The sequence below is a fragment of the Hyperolius riggenbachi genome, chromosome 2, assembly GCF_040937935.1.
Source record: "Hyperolius riggenbachi isolate aHypRig1 chromosome 2, aHypRig1.pri, whole genome shotgun sequence".
Taxonomy (NCBI): domain Eukaryota; kingdom Metazoa; phylum Chordata; class Amphibia; order Anura; family Hyperoliidae; genus Hyperolius; species Hyperolius riggenbachi.
The window spans coordinates 331139521-331162135 of record NC_090647.1 but is presented as its reverse complement, the minus strand read 5'-3'; the positions used below and the strand labels follow the sequence as shown (position 1 = coordinate 331162135).

Sequence of the window (22615 nt, the reverse complement as noted above, 5' to 3'; positions counted from 1 at the left end):
AACCCACGTTTCCTACCCGAGTGGGAAAAATTTCCCCAAGTGGCCTAAATACAGCGGCTACAGCAGCTGTAAAGCCACACTTTACCCGACTGCTGGTACAGCTACTACTTATAGGGGCTGTTAAGCTGCAATTTACCTGAGTGGCTGTAAAGCTGCTACTTATAGGGGCCGTTAAGCTGCTCAAATTAGGTAGCCAAAGTTCAGCTACAGTGGCACAATGCTGTACTCAAATTACTCATCTGGCAATGCCATATCCACTAATTGCATTGAACCCGGATGCCACACCTCGTGGCAGCAGACAGCGAGGATTCCTAAGCAGCCTCCAAGTAAATGCCAGGGATCCTTTACAGGTGCCAGCGGCCAACTAAAGTAAGAGTCCTGCTGAACTCATACCCTCTCGCCGCCACAAGCACCGGTCACATTTTAGCTTCAATGGCAGGTGAAGTCTCGGGGGAAAAAAAAACCCAAACAAACAAAATGAAGGGTGAGCTATCCTCTTCGGGTGTCTCCAGACAGAAACTTAGATGAACTAAGTGGATCCGGATATCCTCCAGTTGTCCTGTATGACGGCTGGAGAAAAACCCTTTATGTAAACACAATCACTAAGGCCTCATTCACGTCATGACGTGCGATAGGAATGCAACACATACGATCGCACACCATCTGCATTTCCATGCGTTGCGTGGCTGATGTGAATGGGTCAGCCGTGTGTTTTGGCAAAAAAATGCATGCAGCAGTGCGTTCGCACATCGCATGGCTAAGCAACACATGTAATGTGAACATTAGACAGTGCAGTCTACGCACCTCATGTTCGTGCATATCTGCCTACACACGTGTTGCCGAAATACAGACAGCAAAGCATCTAATGTGAACGAGGCCTAAATGTATTCAGAGCAAGATCATTCACCAGGCAACCTAGGCAGGTGCCTGGAGCTTAGTGGGTGTCAAGGGACCCACCTGCCACCTTCTCGGACCTCTCTCCACTTCAGCTTATCAAAAGGACCACAAGGGGGGCCCAAATCTACTACCGTACCTAGGGCCCCATTATATCTCAATCCATCTCTGAATGTATTACTCCAATATTTAGGCATGACATACAAACCAGCAAAGCTTGAACTCACTGGAAGGAAGCTCCACTCTTGAGTTTTAGGGTCGTATTTCTCCACCACATCTATTGGAGATTGCTGGCTACCAAACCCACCAATGACCAGCAAAACCTCATTAGCGCCTACAAAAGGAAAGAAAAAAAACCCACAACTCCATCAACACATATACACATAAGGACAAAGCACTAAAAATTCAGGAATATACACAAGGTATTATTTCTACAGACCTCAGAAAGTGCATAACACAAAACAGGCTGTAATATTTTAAACAGAGAGATTATCTTCTAACTCCACTTAAGATCATTAGTAAAGTATGTTTGAGCTAAACTAGCTGGACGCAAACAATATAGGGCAATGCCCCTCTTCAGACCACATGATCTTTGCAATTGTTTACTTCCAAAAATATTAAATACAATAAGTAAAGGTGTAAAAAAAGGTGTAAACATTTTTTTTTTTAAAAAGCTTTCCTTCAAGGTAGGGATTACTGTTGCATCACTCTGCTGCTGTAGGATATGGCCCATGCAGTCTTTGCACAGATACTGCCCAGTGTCTTGTTCAGCGATTAAGGGAATCTGAAGTGAGAGGTATATGGAGGCAGCCATATATATTTCCTTTTAAAACAATGCTGGTTGCCTGGCTATCCTGCTGATAATCTGCCTCTTATACGTTTAGCCATAGAACCTGAACAAGCATGCAGCAGATCAGGTGTTTCTGACATTATTGTCAGATCTGACTATATTAGCTGTATGCTTGTTTCTAGTGTGATTCGGATACTACAGCAGCCAAAGAAATCAACAGGACTGCCAAGCTACTGGTATTGTTTAAAAGAGAATAAATATGGCAGCCACTATGTACTTCTCACTTCAGGTTTCCTTTAACCTTTCTGGCAGTAGGCCCGAGCTGAGCTCGGGCTATGCCGCGCAGGAGGATTTCTCAGGCCCTGCTGGGCTGATTTGCTTACTTTTTTTTTTTGCAACACGCAGCTAGCACTTTGCTAGCTGCAAGTGCATTCCGATCGCCGCCGCTCCGCGCTGAATCGCCGCACCGTGCAGCCCCCCCCCAGTCCCCATGCGCTGCCTGGCCAATCAGTGCCAGGCAGCGCTGAGGGGTGGATCGGGACTCCCTTAGACATCACGACGTCCATGACGTCGGTGACGTCATCCCGCCCCGTCGCCATGGCGACGGGCTAAGCCCTTCAGGAAATCCCGTTCTTTGAACGGGATTTCCTGATCAAAGATCGCCGGAGGCGATCGAAGCGGGTGGGGGGGGGGGGGGATGCCGCTGTACAGCGGCCATCATGTAGCGAGCCCTAGGCTCGCTACAGGATTTAAATTAAAAAAATTGTGCTGCGCTGCCCCCTGGCGGTTTCTAATAGACCGCCAGGAGGGTTAAAGGGAACCAGAGATGGAGACATGAAAAAGATGTTATACATACCTGGGGCTTCCTCCAGCCCCATACGCTCTGAACGATCCCACACCGCCGTCCTCCGCTGCCTGCATCTATGAGAACCGGGTCCCGCCATTGACGTCATCGGAGCCAGCTACGCAGGAGAAGTATGCCCTCTACGTATCTCTCCAGTGGCTGCTGCAGAGATATGCAAACAGCGCACGTCTCTTACGCTTAGACTGGCTCAGACTGATGGCAGAGCGGGGTCCCGGTTCTCATAGATGCGGGCAGCGGAGGATGGCGGCGTGGGATCGATCAGAGCTTATGGGGCTGGAGGAAGCCTCAGGTATGTATAAAATCTTTTTGATGTACATCTATGGTTCCCTTTAAGAACTTTACCCATTTACTAGTCTCTTTGTAGTATATACCGTGATAGCAAATTCTGTCGTGTGGATTATTACACATACCTAAACGCATGCGTGTCCTTGGACCCTGCATCTGACTCCGTAACTCTGGCCGAAGGTGAAATTTCTTAGCTTCATCCACCAAGTCTCTGCACTGCAGGCTACAATGGATCAAAGGCTGCATGAAACCATTAACAAAATAAAATAAAAATGGAGACACACCAAACACAAAACAGTAAATGTATTAACTTTGCAAGATCTCTTTGAAGTACCTCTGTGTCTATGACATCTGTGATATAACGTGGGGTTAGCAAAGGCATGCGCACATACTGAAGAAGTTGTGGAAGGCATTTCTCCCTGTGCTGCTTGTTGTGCTTCACCCAGTTTATCACAGCTTCAAACACTGGCTCTTCTGAATCTACCTGCATAATGACAGCAACAGCTTTAATTAAAACTATAAGTTTAAGAAGAGGTTTTAACACCCAGAGACCAATTCAACTTCTTGTTTGATCAAAACTCACTGTACCTGAATCTCATCACATCTGATGAGCTTCTCCATCTCCTCCTGCTGCAACAGCATAAACTCTTCATGTTGCACCACTTCTGGAAAATGTTTCTGACTGTAAACCTCCGCTGCTTGCATCAGATCTAAGCAGTTATGAGTCTCTGCAAAGTCGCGAATTCCTAAGCAATTGGTAGGATCCAGCTGAGACTCCAGAAAGTCACAACAAGCCTGTTTCACACCTAAAGGGAGGCAAAACAATTGTTAACCACAACTAAATATTTGTTTTCTTTAGAAGTCAGCAGTGGCATAGTTAAGGATTAGGGGCCCCAGCACTTTATTGGTGTGGAACCGTAAAACCTTCCAAGGACATCTTCAGGGTAAAAGGTGCAATCAGAGAAGGGAATCCATTCAATAATGATAGCACTATTCATCACATATATCGAGGTGATCATTACCAGCAAAAGTACCAAGGAAAAGCTAAAAGGTCAGAAGTAGGAGGGACCCTTGTGGGCCCCTGGTGTGGTCGGAACCTCTGCATCTCCTATTGATATGCCACTGGAAGTCAGCTCTATGACCACAAATCTTAATCTACCCCTTCACCTCCAAGGGTTTTTCCCCTTAAAAACCTGAGCAATTTTCAGCGCTGCATCCATTCATCTGCCAATAACTATCAGTACTTATCACACTAAAATAATCTATTTCTTGTTTATTTTTCGCCACCTATTATGCTTTCTTTGGGTGGTACATTTTAAAATGCATTTTAACCATTCCTGCCACCTGGACGTGATTGTCTGCTGGGCTGCTGCAAGCTCCCGCGAGCGTTCGGGGCGCGTGCGCTCCCATGCCGCACCCCGTTAGCCCAGAGATCAATGAATGGGAATATAGTTCCCATTCATCGATCTAAGTCCCAGGCAGAAAAACTGAGGGCTTCTCAGAGGCCGCGGTCTTTCTGGGAAAAAAATGTATTTTAAAAATATAATGGCCGAAAACTGGGAAATAATGATTTTTTCCATTTTTTTTCTTAATATTCCTGTGAAAATGCATTTAGAAAAATATAATTCTTAGCAAAATGTACCACCCAAAGAAAGCCTAATTGGTGGTGGAAAAAAACAAGATATAGATCAATTCATTGTGATAAGTAGTGATAAAGTTATTGGCGAATGAATTGGAGGTGAAAATTGCCCTGTTACAAAAGGTGAAAAATCCCAGCAGGTTGAAATGGTTAAATAAATATATAAGAAAACAAAATGGAAAAAAAAATATTGCTCAGTTTTCAGCCAATATAGTTTTAAAATAAAACGTTCTACTGCGGGTAAAAGGAACAAAAAAAAAAAAAAAAAAATACTGAAAAAAAAAAATGTCCATTTGTCCCGGTTGTTGCAACGTTTAAAATATTTCCCTAGTACAATGTATGGCGCCAATATTTTATTTGGAAATAAAGGTGCATTTTTTCAGTTTTGCATCCATCACTAATTACAAGCCCATAATTTAAACCAGTAATATACCCTCTTAACATACATATTAAAAAAAAAAAAAAAGGTTTGATCCCTAAGATAACTATTTCTGTAATATATATATATATATATATATATATATATATATATATATATATATATATATATATATATATATATATATATATATATATATATATTTATTTATTTATTTATTTTTACATAGGTCTATTTAAAAAAGTGTGTGCATGTGTAATTTTACTATTTAGTCACAAGATGTCCTTGTGCATAACTTTTCTGTGCGTACTATTAGTATGCAAACAGGAAATAATGCGTGGACGTGTGAGTATCGGCTTTTGTGAATGACGTGGCATCTCATTGATACCAGCGGTCATTCGCACGGGGACTTAGATTAATGAATTGTTGTGTTCCCCTTGTACCTCATGTGTCCTCCTGTGTCCCCCCATGTGTCCCCCTTCCCCATCCTTGTGTCCTCCTCCTCTCCCAGTGCATAGGTATGAGCAGCACCTAATCCATCGGAACCCTGTGGAAGAGGTCTGATTGCCGTGGGCTCCAATGGATTAGGATAGCCGTATTTCCACTGCTTATAACTATACACGGAGAGTGGAGGATGACACAAGGAGGGGGGAGCAGAAGAGACATGTGGACAATACAGGGAGTTCCTGACATTGTGCAGTGTTGGCGGTTTGCATCTGCGTTTGTATGCTAAATACAGGGGACTCCCTGTATTTAGCATATAAGACACATTGACTTTTTCTCCACATTTTTGGGTGAGGAAAAAAATGCGTCTTATATGCCGAAAAATACAGTATATTCACAGTTTAGTTCTAGGCTAATACACTGTGTACACTTTGTAAAAGTAAGATTAATCTAATAACTGTATGCCTATTTGTGTCAAATAGTTTGATTCACTCACCTTTAAGCTGCAGTAGGCATGCTGCTGGCAAAAGCTCCTGCACATTCTCCACTGTTACATGAACAGTCTCGGTGTACACAAAATCAAGCAGAATTTCCATGGTGGAGGAGGTCAGTCCCTGGATATCAACATATGGCTTCCCTTTCTCAGACAACTGGTTTAGTAGGGGTGAAGAAGTGGACAAAAAAAAGGCTACTTTAAATTTGGTGAAAATAAAACTGATTACTACAACAAGGAGCATATACAGTATAGTTGCTGTTTGTGGCCTTTGTGGGTTGGATAGATTGAATATTCCCATGTGTAATATGTATTTATTGAGGGGCGCATAGTTTCTAATTGTGTGTTCACTTGATAATGTTAAAAATATGAGGTTACTACTATGTTACTATTTTAGATGTGCAACATTTCAATTTAAAACACTGCACTACTCGAAAGATGGCGATACAAAACATATTACAAAATCTGTAACAATACAGTCCCATACTTTATCTTGGCATTTTTGATTTAGATGATCTTCATGCCACAACAGTCAGAGGAGAATACGACCATCACACCCAATGTGTGAAAACTCACCAGATGGGGAGACCTATAATGCAAGTCACGCAGTAGGACACTTCTGGCTGTCCTTCACCACACTGTCTAGGATGAAGATTGATTCAACCACATGCAATATCCTCTTCACTATGTCAGAGCACTTAATTCTGACAAACCTCAGAGAAAAGCCTTTCATAGTGTAAAACCATTTAGATTCATTGAAAATATAAAATATTGCATTCGCAAGTCCACCGTAGAAAAAGTACAACGTTTTTATACGGGCTCTCCCCATGTGTTAGGCACTGGCTGACTTCATTCCTCTGCTCCACCTCCGATCGGCGCAGTCACAGTCCACGTGTGCGGGTAGACAGACGCTGCCTCACATGTGTGTATTCAGTTTTCAATTCCGCATCCATGCTCTGCCCAACATGCTTCATTAGCAAGGACTCATCAGGGGCTCAAAAGTGGATGCTTCAGTGAGGCCTGAGCCCACTGTTGCATGCATTTTTCAAGTGTTTTTGAAAAGCATTTTAATACGTTGTAACGCGCTAAAACATGTTTCAAAAATGCTTGAAAAACATGCGTTTAAAAAAAAAAAAATGCAGCAGTAGGCTCAGGCCATGAGAGTGGACAGCCTACACGTGTGGGAAGGGGAGGACCTTTAAGCAAAAAGAGCTCTCACCTCTGAGCCCCTGATGAGTCATTGCTGACAAAACCTGATGATTGGAGTACATGTAAGAATGATGTGCAGGAACTCTGCAGGGGAATGAGGGGATTCTTCCTCAATTACACATTCTTTACGCACAATCTGAATATGGATCAGGCCCTAGGCAATATAACTGTGGGTACATGTAAGAGTGATGTGCAGGTACTCTGCAGAAGAATGAGGCTATTCTTCATCTATTACACATTCTTCATGTACAATCTGAACCAGGTTTATAGGTGATAGACAACACATCTGTGTTCAATGTGCACAACATTCTCAGTGGATTCCCTGCAGCTCTGTGGGAAATGCATATGTAGCGTAAAGAACTACTGTGTAACAAGGTAAACCTGAGATAGAGGAAATTAAAGTTTTATACAAACATGGGGTTTCCTCCAGCCCCCTTCAAGCTAATCAGTCCCTCGCTATCCTCCTAAGCCACCTGGGTCTTCTGCTATGGGTCCAGGTACTTGAGCCAGTCGGGCGTAGTGCGCATGCACACACTCTGCCGCTGGAAGTGTACTACACCTGCGCACCACTATTGCGCAGGTGCAGAATGTTCCTGGCTGTGGGAGCGGCATGCGGCCGGACTGCGCTGACTGGCTGAATTACCAGGACTCATAGCAGAAGATCCAGGTGGCGGAGGACAGTGAGGGACTGAGTAGCCTGAAGGGGACTGGAGGAAGCCCCAGGTATGTATAAAACTTTTCATCCGTCTCAGGTACCCTTTAATTCGTAATCACCAACCAAATTTAACATATCAAATTATCTGATTTCATGAGCAAAGGGAGTGCATACATCTGCATAAACCAGCATCAGCACAGAATTATTTCCATCTCATTGACCATCTGTATTAGTGACACAGCTACACGTCAGGCTTTATTCTTACAATATATATATATATATATATATATATATATATATATATATATATATATATATATATATATATATATATATATATATATATATATATATATATATATATATATATATATATATATATATATATATATATATATATATATATATATATCTCCTAAGGCCAAATTGCACTCCAACTAGGTATCCTAAAAACCCACTGCATCTATATATTTGTTGTATACTACCTCTCCTCTTGTTTCCCCTCCCTTTCCCTTTAAATTGTAAGCTCGTAAGGGAAGGGCTCTCTCCCCCTTCTAAGTCTATTTTTTTTTTTGTATTTTGGCACTAATTATGTATCTTTTATATTGGTGTACACTATTGTCTGTATTATTATGTACCCCATGGTCATTTCTCACTTTATACAGCGCCACGATAGATAGATATAGATAGATAGATATAGATAGATAGATATAGATAGATAGATATAGATAGATAGATAGAGATAGAGATAGAGATAGAGATATATATATATATATATATATATATATATATATATATATATATATATATATATATATATCTCTATATCTATCTATTCTCAGAGATATTTATATCTGAATTGAAAAATACGGAGACTGCTTTATTGAAGCTGCACAAGTAATTTTTTTTTTATTGGTTTATTTCATTTTTGTGGACTAAGCACAGCTGTTACTGTATATCAATTATTTATAATGACTATTATCTGAGAAAGGCCTGGTGCACACCAGAGGAGTTTTTCTGAGCGTTTTGAGTTTTTAAATCTGCTGCTAATGTTATCCTATGTGTCTGTGCACACTGGAGCAATGAGGTTTTGTAAAAAACCCCATAGCATTACATTGGGAAGAGCTTTTAGAGGTTTCAAAAGCTCTTCCCAATGTAATGCTATGGTTTTTTTTTTACAAAACCTCATTGCTCCTGTGTGCACAGACACATAGGATAACATTAGCAGCAGATTTAAAAACTCAAAACGCTCAGAAAAATTCCTCTGGTGTGCACCAGGCCAAATAGAACATTTTATATTTTCTATTTTAATTCATTAGGAGTCGGAGTCGGTGCATTTTCTCCCGACTTCAACTCCAGGTACCCAAAAATTGCCCTGACTGACTCCACAGCCCTGGAAGTAGTAGAAAATTAAATTGTAAACAATGCTTTCACTATACCTAACAGAATCATTGCCATCTGTTGGCTCACCACAAACTTTTTTTTGTGTGGCTTTAACAAGGAACTTATCCAATGACATTTACTTTTGAGGATTCCATGGAAATGTGACTTTGCACAGTCTCTACACTCAGATTAAATACAATCCTGCAGCGCCTAAGGGAGAAGAACTACAGTATCAGCTCACTTGTGATGACATGGCGCATGCATACTTTTTTTGCTTGTATATCAAGTCAAAATTACACACACACACACACACACACACACACACACACACACACACACACACACACACACACACACACACACACACACACACACGACTTTGCTTGTGTTGCAAAGTGCTCTTAAACCAAGTCACTTTCAATCCAAGGTTTTACTGTCGACGGTAAACACAATCCTCCTCTCAAAAGGCTACTAAAGGCACCAGTAGCTCTCAGCTCCCTATTTTTAAAAATGTTGTTGATCATATACGTCATATTTCAATGCCATCAGTAACGGTGCGGCTTAATATTTCTGATAGAAGTTGAATCTGAATCACAAAATCTATAGTGTGACAAATACTAATGAACGAGTCAACTAACCTCACTGGTAAACATAGCACAAAAGTAGTCACTGCAGGCAGCAAGGACTATGCGATGAGCTGGGAAATCCTTCATATTTACACGGAGGGTCACATCACATAATGTCTGGCTCTTGCGTAGAGAATTCATAGTGTTTAAGATTGACTTGGCATGGGAGTTTGTCATAATGTCTTTGGGTGCCATCATGTCAACAGGCATCTTCAAATCTTAGTAATCCCTTTAGAAAGTATGCAAGAAAATTATGGGGAAAAAAAATTAATACAGGGAGTGCAGAATTAGGCAAGTTGTATTTTTGAGGAATAATTTTATTATTGAACAACAACCATGTTCTCAATGAACCCAAAAAACTCATTAATATCAAAGCTGAATATTTTTGAAAGTAGTTTTTAGTTTGTTTTTAGCTATTTTAGGGGGATATCTGTGTGTGCAGGTGACTATTACTGTGCATAATTAGGCAACAAAAAACAAATATATACCCATTTCAATTATTTATTTTTACCAGTGAAACCAATATAACATCTCAACATTCACAAATATACATTTCTGACATTCAAAAACAAAACAAAAACAAATCAGTGACCAATATAGCCACCTTTCTTTGCAAGGACACTCAAAAGCCTGCCATCCATGGATTCTGTCAGTGTTTTGATCTGTTCACCATCAACATTGCGTGCAGCAGCAACCACAGCCTCCCAGACACTGTTCAGAGAGGTGTACTGTTTTCCCTCCTTGTAAATCTCACATTTTATGATGGACCACAGGTTCTCAATGGGGTTCAGATCAGGTGAACAAGGAGGCAATGTCATTAGTTTTTCTTCTTTTATACCCTTTCTTGCCAGTCACGCTGTGGAGTACTTGGACGCGTGTGATGGAGCATTGTCCTGCATGAAAATCATGTTTTTCTTGAAGGATGCAGACTTCTTCCTGTACCACTGCTTGAAGAAGGTGTCTTCTAGAAACTGGCAGTAGGACTGGGAGTTGAGTTTGACTCCATCCTCAACCCGAAAAGGCCCCACAAGCTCATCTTTGATGATACCAGCCCAAACCAGTACTCCACCTCCACCTTGCTGGCGTCTGAGTCGGACTGGAGCTCTCTGCCCTTTACCAATCCAGCCACGGGCCCATCCATCTGGCCCATCAAGACTCACTCATTTCATCAGTCCATAAAACCTTAGAAAAATCACTCTTGAGATATTTCTTGGCCCAGTCTTGACGTTTCAGCTTGTGTGTCTTGTTCAGTGGTGGTCGTCTTTCAGCCTTTCTTACCTTGGCCATGTCTCTGAGTATTGCACACCTTGTGCTTTTGGGCACTCCAGTGATGTTGCAGCTCTGAAATATGGCCAAACTGGTGGCAAGTGGTATCTTGGCAGCTGCACGCTTGACTTTTCTCAGTTCATGGACAGTTATTTTGCTCCTTGGTTTTTCCACACGCTTCTGGGGACCCTGTTGAGTATTTTGAATGAAACGTTTGATTGTTCGATGATCACGCTTCAGAAGCTTTGCAATTTTAAGAGTGCTGCATCCCTCTGCAAGATATCTCACTATTTTTGACTTTTCTGAGCCTGTCAAGTCCTTCTTTTGACCCATTTTGCCAAAGGAAAGGAAGTTGCCTAATAATTATGCACACCTGATAGATAATTTCCTTTTTTACTTAAAGAGAACCTGTACTGAGTAAAATTATTTAAAATAAACACATGAGGTAACTTCAAATGAACATTACATAGTTACCTTGCCATCAGTTCCTCTCAGAAGCTCACCATTTTCTTCTTACAGTGATCCATTCCAGTTCTGACAACATTTTGTCAGAACTGAAATATATCAGTTGCTGTCAGTTATATATCAGTCGCTGTCAGTTACAGCTGAGAGGAGAACTGATGTGTCCATGTTTCCCTATGGCTCAAGTGTGCGATGTTACAGTTTAACGGTGTGCTGACCAGAAAGCTGTTGTGGGTAATGGCTATTTTCAAAATGGAGGACGGAGAATTCCATTGAACACAGTGGACAAACAGGACGCAGGAGAGGAAAAATAGATTGAAGAGTAGACTACACAGGAGGTAAGTATGACTTGTGTATGTTTATTTTGACTTTTAATTTTTAGTTCAGGTTTTCTTTAAGAATATTAATCAAAATTAGAAGTATGACAGTAATATTAACATCACCTATATTTAATGAAATCCATTAAATTATTCTTAACACTCCCAATGGGCACTAGACAGCAAGCTGCACTCTGCTACTGGACTATACCATTACCAGTATTCCTTCACCACAAAGTACTCTTTGAAGCTGCACTCAGTGGGACCACAAACTATAATGGTCTATCAGCAGTCTGGTTTCAGTGGTCCTTGGGCCATTATCCTACAATCAGTCGGAGGCTAGCATAACAGTGACCTAAAAGATGCGACCGTGCCATAATAGCATAAAATCATTTCATCAAACATTGGGCTCTATTCACAAAACTTCTCATAAATTACTTATTTATCACCTAATTGATAAAAATAACCTTTCAGCACATTTACAAGCAAAATAAGTTGTTCCCGATTAATTTTGTTTCAATATTACTTTTCTTACCTTAATTATATTATATTTTTGCTCTTTGGGAGCTTAAAAATGTAACATAGAAAAGGTGAAAACAGGTTAAAAAAAGCTTTGTGAATAATGCCCAATATCTTCAAAAATAGGACATTGTACCCAGATCCAAGATAAAAACAGTGTTAAATATATCTTGCTCTTGCTATTCCTTCTACAATGAACATGAGGAGGTCATACCGCTCAGCTCTGCATTACAGTTTTTGTCATATTAACTGAGTCAAGGGCATGGAGCTGATTTGCAGTTACCTCCATCTCATGTACCTCAATTTCTGATTAGAGATTTGGCTCCCAATTAAACTCTATACTGAACTATTTAAAAGGGAAACAAGGTGAAAAACTGATGAGAAACAATTGTATCTATCCTCCTCCTTCTAAAAACGACTTTTTTAGATATCAATACTATCTAGATAGTTTTATTTTATATTTAAATTTACTTTGAGTTTACAGTGCTTGCCATAGGCGCCATTTTCCCTAGATACGCCACTGGAACATCGCAGAGGTGGTGCATTGAAGTGTTATAATGCAGTCATTACGCCACACCACAACACTGTAAAAGTGGCCTATGTATACTTTAGGCCCTAAAGTTTAGGAGCTGAACGGTTTGGTTTGAAAGCAATTTCTTATGCACTCCCTAAAGCAAATATGTAAAATCCTGCCAGTTATAGACGTGCGCACAATGTTAATTTTGCTTTTACTATTAGTTATACTAAGTATTATCTATGACTGAATTGAGAAATTTGAAGAGGACTATGGTACATTCCTTTTCTGAAATTATAGCTGGTTGGTGACCATTTCAAACAACAAAAACAACAACAAACTGTGACCACCTTAACCACTTTACCCCCGCCCGTACGGATTTCTCCGTCCTTTTTTCCATCCTTTAACCCCCAGGGACGGAGAAATCCGTACTTTGCGCACTCCCGCCGCTGCCCGCACTCCCGCTCGTAAACACGCCGGCCCCGCCGCTAGTAAACACGCCGCCGCCCGCTCGCCCAGAGATCAATGAACGGGAAAATCCATTCCCGTTCGTTGATCTAAGCCCCGCAATGATCCGCTGCCGCTCGGCTGAGCAGCGCGATCATTGTGAGCAATAACAAACTCCCAGCCTCTTTCTACTTCCTGCAAGCGTCCGGAAGGATGCTTGCAGGTCGCATGAAACAAAAAGTTACTTGTGGCCAAATAGTAAAACTACACCCTAAGCATTTTTTTACACACAAATAAACTAAACTAGTTTTACACAAAAAATTAACTCCTTACCTCCCACACTCCCCAATTTTTTTTTTTTGTAATTAAAAAAAAAAAAAATTACAATTTAAAAAAAAAAAAAATCAAAAATAGTTACCTTAGGGACTGAACTTTTTAAATATTTATGTCAAGAGGATATAACACTGTTACTTTATAAACTATGGGCTTGTAATTAGGGATGGACGCAAAACTGAAAAAAATGCACCTTTATTTCCAATTAAAATATTGGCGGCAAACATTGTGATAGGGACATAATTTAAACGGTTTTATAACCGGGATAAATAGGCATATACATTTAATGGGTTTTAATTACAGTAGCATGCATTATTTAAAAACTATAAAGGCCGAAAACTGAAAAATAATACATTTTTTTCCACATTTTTTCCTATTTTCCCATTAAAACACATTTAGAATAAAATAATTCTTGGCATAATGTCCCACCTAAAGAAAGCCTAATTGGTGGTGAAAAAAACAAGATATAGTTCATTTCATTGCGATAAGTGATGATAAAATTATAGACAAATGAATGGAAGGAGCGCTGAAAGGTGAAAATTGCTCTGGTGGTCAGGGGGTAAAACCCCTCAGTTGGGAAGTGGTTAAACAACAACAACAAAAAACATAGAAAACTAAATGCAGGCAAAATAACAAAAACATATAAAATTGAATGCAGACACAACTTACCTGTAAAGAATAAATTAGTCCAGATTATCTCCAGGACACAGATTTGTAGTAGGACCAGGTTTGAAGCAGAAAGTGTGAAGCTTGCATTTTTAGCAGCTGCAAGAGGCATGCAGTTTGATCCTAAAGGAAACAAATAGAATGGTCAAAAAATTCTCCACTTTTCAATTCTGAGACAAGTTCTTGAAGATGGAAAGATTAAAAAAAAAAAAAAAAAAAAAAATTAACAGCAAACCCAGGGGGTTTTCAATGCATTGGTGTTGGCACTTACCTCAGGAGGGGGAAGCCTCTGGATCCTAAAAAGGCTCCCCCGTCCTAGTGTGCGGACCCCCGAAGTGTGGCCTCTCTGTGCAGACGCACTAACATCGTCCTGCTCAGGTTCCAGCGGAAATAGCTGAGCCCGATGGGGACTGTGTTACTGTGCAGGCAGTTCACACCTGAGCAGTGGGGCAGATCCTATACGATCTGGCTAGTGCACCTGTGCGAGTTGCTGAAAAGCTCTCTTTCGAGGGTCCCAGCACTGGAACGGGGCTGTGTAGGAGAACAGGGGAAGCCTTTTTAGGATCCAGAGACTTCCCCCTCCCGAGACAAGTACCCACTAAGGGCCCTTTTTTATTTTTTTTTACTTCAGGGTCACTTTAAAGAGGAGGCAAAACATTTCCAAACTAACTGCCTTTGCAAATAGACTACTCCATTTAGTGACAATACTTATTAGCAGTATGTTACTCTCTCGCAATGTAATAATTATGGCTAAAGTTTGAAAGACATGCTGTTTTTGGCCCAGTGCACACCAAAAACCTCTAGCAGATCTGCAAAATGGGAGAGGTTTTTGAAGCAGATTTCAGAGCAATTCTAGGCATGTTTAGAAATGTTTTCTAAACATGCCTGGTGTTTTTTTTGGAGCATTTTTGTGTAGCAGATTACAAATATTGTTACAGTAAAGCTGTTGCTGAACAGCTTCTGTAACAAAAACGCCTGGAAAACTGCTCTGCCCTAGCGTTTTTCAGAGCGGTTTTCCACTTTCCTATACTTTAACATTGAGGCAGAAACGCCTCAGAAATCTAAAAAATGCTGCAGCCCCTCGAGATTGCGTTTGTGGAAAAATGAACCTCCCTGGTGCGCACCATCCCATTCACTAGCCAAGCGGTTTTCCCCCTTTTCCCACTAGCCAAGTATTTTAAAAACCGCTCCAGGACCGCTCCGGTGTGTACCAGCCCTATGTGAGACACTTTCAATTTGACTGGCCACCTCTATGTAGTATGAGGGAATTGGACCCACCAGACGGTTTTGGAAGTGCTTTCCGATCGCCGGCAATTGGCAAAGAGATTTGCCAGTGGATCACAATGGGGTGGTTCCACTAGAATATCAGCGATCACAAAACGCTGCTTGCAGTAGTTTAGCAACAATCGCATCAGTCAGTAGCTACAGTAGCCAAATCACGATCGCTCCAGGAAATCGCAGCACTCCCTGGCCTCAGGGTAAACAGATATTGAATACTATGAGCAGATTGTGTAGGTAACCATTATACTACATGGAGGTATTAAAACTGGTCAGTGATTGACCATTCATTTTAATTGAAAGTGTGTACCAAGCTTTAGTCTGTGGCTCAGACTTCTAAAATAGTGTTTGGTTGCTTGTTTAAATTATTAAAGAATGTACCCCTTTATTAGTGACTACGCTGGCCAATCAACATCTTAAAGGAAACCTGAGACTAACAAAAAGAAAGAATGTATATGCAACTGGGGCTTCCTCTAGCCCCCTTTAGGCCGTGGGCTTTCTGACCTGCGCAGAACACTCCTGGCGACAGGAGCGCAACGGGGGAATGCTTCCTTGATGTTTGCAATTAACTGAGCTTATTTGTGTTTATTTTACATGAAATATCATCCCCCCCCCCCATCTTAAAACAAACCATAAGGGATTGACTATAGTTAGTTTGAAGTACCTCCTGAGCCCTACAGAAATACCCCTTGGGGCACATGTGCCATTTGCCTTGAGAACCTAGGTTCTAGATCAGCAGTCCAATCACCAATCTGTATTGTACTAAATAGCCAAGCCCTTTGGTACATTTTATTTCTGTATCAAAAATGTATTTTATCAGAATTGGTCATCATACATTGTATATTCATTGAAGCTCGTGGTTAGGTCCTGGGGCCTGAGTTTACTATAACAAGTTTCTACTGTAGTGATCTAGCATGATTTTCCAGTATGCCTGATTGCTCATGTGCAGTCTGGGATTGAGAGGGCACCCATATTGATTGTGAACAGTCATTACAGATAACCTAAGTTGCAAGTGTGTACAGGCCATAGCAGTTTTAGAAAAAGGTCAGCAAATGCAGTTTACAATAATCTCTTTCTGTACAGGATTCCATTAAAGGACTACTAATGCTATGCTGATGTTCTACTAGAGATTATTACAACCAAAAACTATTCAAAGTATTGAATTCAATGTATTTAGATTAGGGTTTAGTGCATATTGTATTCAAGGTGTGTAATTTAAGTCCCTGGAGGGCGGTGCACACCTCTGTTGGTTTCATTTTAATTGCAGCCTGATTTAGCACTGCCAATCTTTTCCCTGTTCTTTAGAAAATGTTTAGACCATTTATGGCTAGCAGCTTCAGGTTCATACTATGTTTTCACCATCAGCTAGTGGTTAAGTTTAACTAGCACTCAGGCAGTTGCAGCCAGAGCCGGGACAAGGTCCTCCAGCACCCAAGGCTCAGACACCGAAGTGCGCCCCTCCATCCCTGCCACCCCAGCCATCACACACTGATTGCTATTAGACTAAGAGGCGCCACAGGGCCCACAACCTCCCCAACACTTTAATATCTAGTTATATGGCTTGCAGTCACTGCCATGTATCCCCTTTTATTATTTCTTTCTGCTTCAAACACAATTAGGATTGACAACTGAATGAATTCTGCGCCCCCTCCTACACTGCGCCCTGAGGCTGGAGCCTCTCGAGCCTATGCCTCGGCCCGGCCCTGGTTGCAGCACTCAATCAGGTTAGGTCTCTTCCGAGAGTGCACATCATCGTCGTGGAAAAGTCTAGTATTGAACAATCTGTGCACAGGCTGTCCTTGAAGCAAACGTCCTCCTTTGCTGCATCTGTTTTGAATGCAAGTTGCGTAATCTGCCCATGTGTGGGCTCAGCACATCTGTGCAGCTGGTCAGCCTATATTTGGAAGCACTGCCAATATCTCCTGTTGTATAAAAATGTAAGTCTACTTATTGCTAGCTGCATCCATGTGTATCAGTTTGCATTCAATTTATTTAGATTAGGGTTTAGTGCATAGATTTGCATCTGATTTGTATTCAAGGTGTGTAATGTAAGTCCTTGAGGGGCGGTACACCAAGAACCCTAAGAACCCCCTGGTGGTGCCTAACCTGAAGATCGTCCACAGTGGTGCCTAACTCTAAGACCCTCCTGGTGGTGCATAAACCTAAGATGCCCCACCCCCGGTGTTGCCTAACCATAAGATTCACCTCATCTCCTAACCCTTAACCCCCTAATGCAAAGCCCCGATATCATGGCTAAGATGCTAATTTTGGGCTCTGCGCCCACTATGCACTGCTACTGCAACAATTTCCATTTCCACAAACCCCTGGTGCCCGCGATTCTATTGGGCGCCTGCAGATGCGGAAATATTCAATGATTGCCGCTAATTGGGCATCTCCTGGCAAGCGCTGTGAAAACAGCACAGGAGATTTGGGTGCAGCTGGCGCCACCATAGACCGTAATAGGAATTACAGCTATAGCAGCTCTCAGTGACTGATTTGGGTGCCGTCAGAAGACGGAACACAAATCACTACAAGAACACTAATTTGGCTGCCAGCAATAGCTGGAAGCCCAATTACATCTTTCCCTACCATCCACGTGAATCTGGAGGGGGGAATAATAATTAACGCCGCCAGGACTTGTGCAGAAGCAGGGTAAGAGTTTAATGGCTTTCCCCTGTGCCGAAATCTCCCTGCGGCTATATTATAGGTACACCCTCCCGGTGCCCAAAATTAGCATCCTAGTGGCAAAGTAAAAGCCACGATTTCCCACAATAAGGGTACATTTCGGACCCGGCAGGCACCTGATAGTGGCCCCTGCCATGCACCCAATTTTCCCTTTACTGCCACTAATTGTGGATTTTATCATAGGCACCATTGCGGCTCCCTTTCTTCCATAAGGGTTCCTGCGCCCTTTTTTCCTGCTTCAAAATAGATTACAGGGCCAGACACTTGATTCATGTAGTCTGTCTGGACATTTTGTACCCCTGAAATTTGAATAGCTGCTAGAAGACTTCAATAAGGTTCTACCTGAATGACTCCGTGTTTCAGAAATTGTAATTCATAGCACTAAAGTTCTAACTGTCCTGCTCTTCAGCTGGAAGACATCAGTACTTCCTTCAGTTGTGAGATAAAGGCAAGCCCCTAGCTTTCTAGGCTGCCATCCAAGATCAAATAGCTAAAATAAGTATTAATGAAAGGATAGCTTTCTGTTGGATTTGATTCCCTAGTTTCAGGCTGTACCTCACAGTCTTGCTCAGCAGTAGTGATGTCCTCCGACTTATTTTCAGTGACCCACAACTGATCCGAGAGATGATCAGTGAGATGCTAATAATTTTTGTTTGCCCACAAATTTAATTTAAACTGTATGCAGCTTTGCTGGGCTAGTCAAATGCTCTCCAAGCCTTTTTGGATTGGTACACTTTCAAGCTGCATACAATTTGAATTAAATTTGCCTGCAGGCCAGAATTATTAGCATCTCACGGTTAGGTCTCTTCTTTGGGCTTTGAATCCTTTGTTAATAAATGGATTGTGGATCTCACTGACCATCTCTACCAAAATACACAGATGTGTGTGCTGTCCAAATAAATAGCCAAACAAACCTGAGTTTTCTGAACTTTTATACTACAGAAGAGATCTTTCCTGGGATATTTTGAAAGGCAGAACAGAAGGAAGGATCCGCAACGATGTCATCACAATATGCTTTATTTAGGACATATCCCAATACAGCTAAAACGGACATCGTTGCGGATCCTTCCTTCTGTTCTGTATTGAATGGGCCTGGCTGCCTGTGATCCAGCACTGTCTCTCACAGCACAGCGGAGCGGTTACCTCTGTCTTGTATATTTTGAAAGGGCTATAGACAGTCTAAACGTCTATTAACCTCCATGAACCTTCACAGGAACTTGGTTAGTGGTTAGGGAAGTCGTGTCATATTTGAATCTGCAGCTTCATAAGGTCACCTGGGTCTGCAAAGATCCAAAATCATAAAAGAAGCAGCATACAGACATCAGGGAAAATAGCCCGTACAGACACAAACAAACAAAGACACACACAAGCAAGCAGTTAATTTAGGCTGCTTTAACACGGTCAAGTTTGTAGTGTGCGTTCTTAAGTTACGTGCTCTGTTTACTAAGTTATGCACGCTCCTTTAACTGCCACGTGCTGTGAAGTAGCGCAACTGTGATAGTTCACTAGCGCAGCCCCGACTACGTTATGTAGTAGCGGTCGCACTACTGCACAGCATGTGCCAGTTAAAGGGCTGGGCATAACTTATGAATGCACACTACGAAGCACAACCACGTGTTGTGTGCACATGTTGCTTTTTAACTCGCGTTGCTGTAGCAGCGCACTTTCATGAATCAGCCCCTAAGCCTCCTGAAAGCAGGACGTTTATGGACTGTTTGCTTCACTGTATGTGCCGCATCGCAGTAGTAGGCTACGATGCAACTTTACATGACTGCTGCATTGTGATCCTATTTTTCAGGATGTGCAACACAATATTTATAGTGCGAAAGGAACCTAAGGGAAAACTAAAGAGAGAGGAATACGGAGACTGCCATCTTCATTCCCTTATAAATAATGCCAGTTGCCTGGCTGTCATGCTGAGTTTTTGGCTTTAGTTGTTTTTGACTCACACATCTGCAAAAAGCCCTACCGCCTCAGTGCATGAGGAAACTAGATATACACTGTAATGCAATTTCCCATCAGATCGATGGGTCAAATCGATAATTTCCAACCAGTCCAATTTGGAATATAACCCTGCATTTCAACTTTGCTCTAAAACATTAAATTTACAGCATATTATATGCAACCAACATTTTTTTTTTTTTTTACTAGACCAGCATTGGAAGGGTTACACACAGAGCGTTAAAGTTCCACGGATGGAAATGCAGACGTATCCGAAGTTTAGAGAGATACATTTAAGTAAACACAATGTAACAAGTGGTGAATGTTACACACTCTCTGGCTGTCCTCCAGCTCCTACACAGTCAGAGAGTGTGTGTCACATTCCACACTTGTTACATTGTGTTTACTTAAAATGTATCTATCTAAACTTCGGATGCCTCTGCATTTCTATCCACGGAACTTTAACCAGCTGAGTGGTCTGGACGAGCTCAGCTCGTCCAACACCGCCAGCGGCTGCCGCTCAGGCCCTGCTGGGCCGATTTGAATGAAATAAAAAGCAGCACACGCAGCCGGCACTTTGCCAGCCGCGTGTGCTGCCTGATCGCCGCCGCTCTGCGGCGATTCGCCGCGAGCAGCGGCGAAAGAGGGTCCCCCCAGCCGCCTGAGCCCAGCGTAGCCGGAACAAAAAGTTCCGGCCAGCGCTAAGGGCTGGATCGGAGGCGGCTGACGTCAGGACGTCGGCTGACGTCGATGACGTCACTCCGCTCGTCGCTATGGCGACGATATAAGCAAAACAAGGAAGGCCGCTCATTGCGGCCTTCCTTGTTTATTCTGGGCGCCGGAGGCGATCGGAAGATCGCCTCCGGAGCGCCCTCTAGTGGGCTTTCATGCAGCCAACTTTCAGTTGGCTGCATGAAATAGTTTTTTTTTTATTTAAAAAAAACCCTCCCGCAGCCACCCTGGCGATTTAATCAGAACGCCAGGGTGGTTAAAGAGAACCCGAGGTGGTATTTAATTATGTTACTGGGGCACAGAGGCTGGTTGTGCACACTAACACCAGCCTCTGTTGCCCCATGGTGTGCCTCCATGTCCCCCCTGCGCGCCACTATACTCCCTGCAGTGCTGGCGACACGCAGCGCGTCGCCTGCACAATGTTTACCTAAGCGCTATCAGTCAGCGCCGCTCCCCCGCATCGGCGCTACCCGCCCGCGTCACTTCCCTCCTATCAGCGGGAGGGAAGGGACACGGGCGGGTAGCGCCGATGCTGAGGAGGCGGGGGAGCGGTGCTGACAGACAGCGCTTAGGTAAACATTGTGCTGGCGACACGCTGTGTGTCACCAGCACTGCGGGGGTATAGCGGCACGCAGGGGGGACATGGAGGCACACCATGGGGCAACAGAGGCTGGTGTTAGTGTGCACAACCAGCCTCTGTGCCCCAGTAACATAATGAAATACCACCTCGGGTTCTCTTTAAAGCTCTGGGTGTAACCCTGCAGGGTTATATTCCGCTTACACGTTTATCTTATTTATGACCTGTTTGCTTAAAACGAAAAGATATCCAGTATTTAGAAAGATAATAAAAAATATAGTGTTTATAATTTGCAGAAGAAAGATCACATTCATGCAGAAATATTCAAAATCTTTTAAGCACTGCTAGAGAGGAATGTAATGTAACTTATTAGGAAAAACATTGTTGCACTGTCCCATCCCAAGTACATTTAAGACACAAAATACATGATTATCTCTAAGAAAACTTACATTACTCAAACCCCAAAAGCACTCCAGGAGGCAACGACAACAATGCTAACATATCAGTAAACCTCAAATAGATTTTCTGTATCATTTGTAATAATTAACCGCATTCAGTAACAAATTAATGTTGCAGCTCAGCTTACACTTCTGTGTTCCGCCCAGCATATGCAATGCACAACGCTCCCGGAAGAACAAGTTCCCCGAAAGCCATTCACTCATAATCAGCACAAAAGTCCCACCCAGAGTTCCTACACATATTTACAGGCACATTATTTTATTGTTACCGTTAATGCGTTCAGCTTTAGGTAGGTGCTACATTTTAGTGGTCTGAAGGACCTTCATGACGTCACCGGGCCACTCACGTGACCGCCGCTCATGTGATACGCTCAGGCTGTAAACTAAATTCTAAAAATCCTACTGACCCAAAGGACGTCGTAACGTCAGAGAGTGACTGATCTCTGCTCACGTGGAAGCCAAAGTACTGAGTGCAGTTGTACACATCTCAGTAATGGTGTGCAGAGCTGCCAATCTTCCCTGTTCCCATGTCTCGGCTCCTCCTTGTGAAATTCTGTTGTAGTGACATATTAAGCGTGCCCATACACTCCTCAGATTGGCAGTAGATAGATAAGAAATGCATCTGATGATCTATCTGATGCGTTTTTAGAACATTTTTTTACCAGGATAGAATTCCAATAGATTTCAGTTTGAAATCTATTGAAATTCAATCTTCCATTAAGGCCAATGCAAACTGATAAGCAATCTCATCAGATCGA

At 42.2% G+C, this 22615-nt stretch overlaps 1 protein-coding gene across 6 annotated transcripts in view; it reads right to left on the bottom strand.

Moving 5' to 3' along the window:
* The window catches only part of KLHL12 (kelch like family member 12), a 43903-nt gene extending 21674 nt beyond the window's left edge, over positions 1 to 22229 (bottom strand). Inside the window, exons 1-7 of one of the 6 annotated variants that reach the window (XM_068265497.1) lie at positions 14190 to 14278; positions 9675 to 9891; positions 5793 to 5946; positions 3423 to 3640; positions 3169 to 3318; positions 2960 to 3074; positions 1122 to 1228 (exon numbers count right to left, since the gene is read on the bottom strand). In XM_068265497.1, the coding sequence (XP_068121598.1) occupies positions 1122 to 1228; positions 2960 to 3074; positions 3169 to 3318; positions 3423 to 3640; positions 5793 to 5946; positions 9675 to 9872 (942 nt within the window). In that variant the 5' untranslated portion in view covers positions 9873 to 9891; positions 14190 to 14278. Of the gene's footprint in view, positions 1 to 1121; positions 1229 to 2959; positions 3075 to 3168; positions 3319 to 3422; positions 3641 to 5792; positions 5947 to 9674; positions 9892 to 14189; positions 14310 to 21848; positions 21869 to 21985; positions 22083 to 22126 lie in introns of those variants that run through there. The other 5 variants (XM_068265499.1, XM_068265500.1, XM_068265501.1 and 2 more) reach the window with 5 other exon arrangements.
* Between the last annotated feature and the right edge of the window lie 386 nt (positions 22230 to 22615).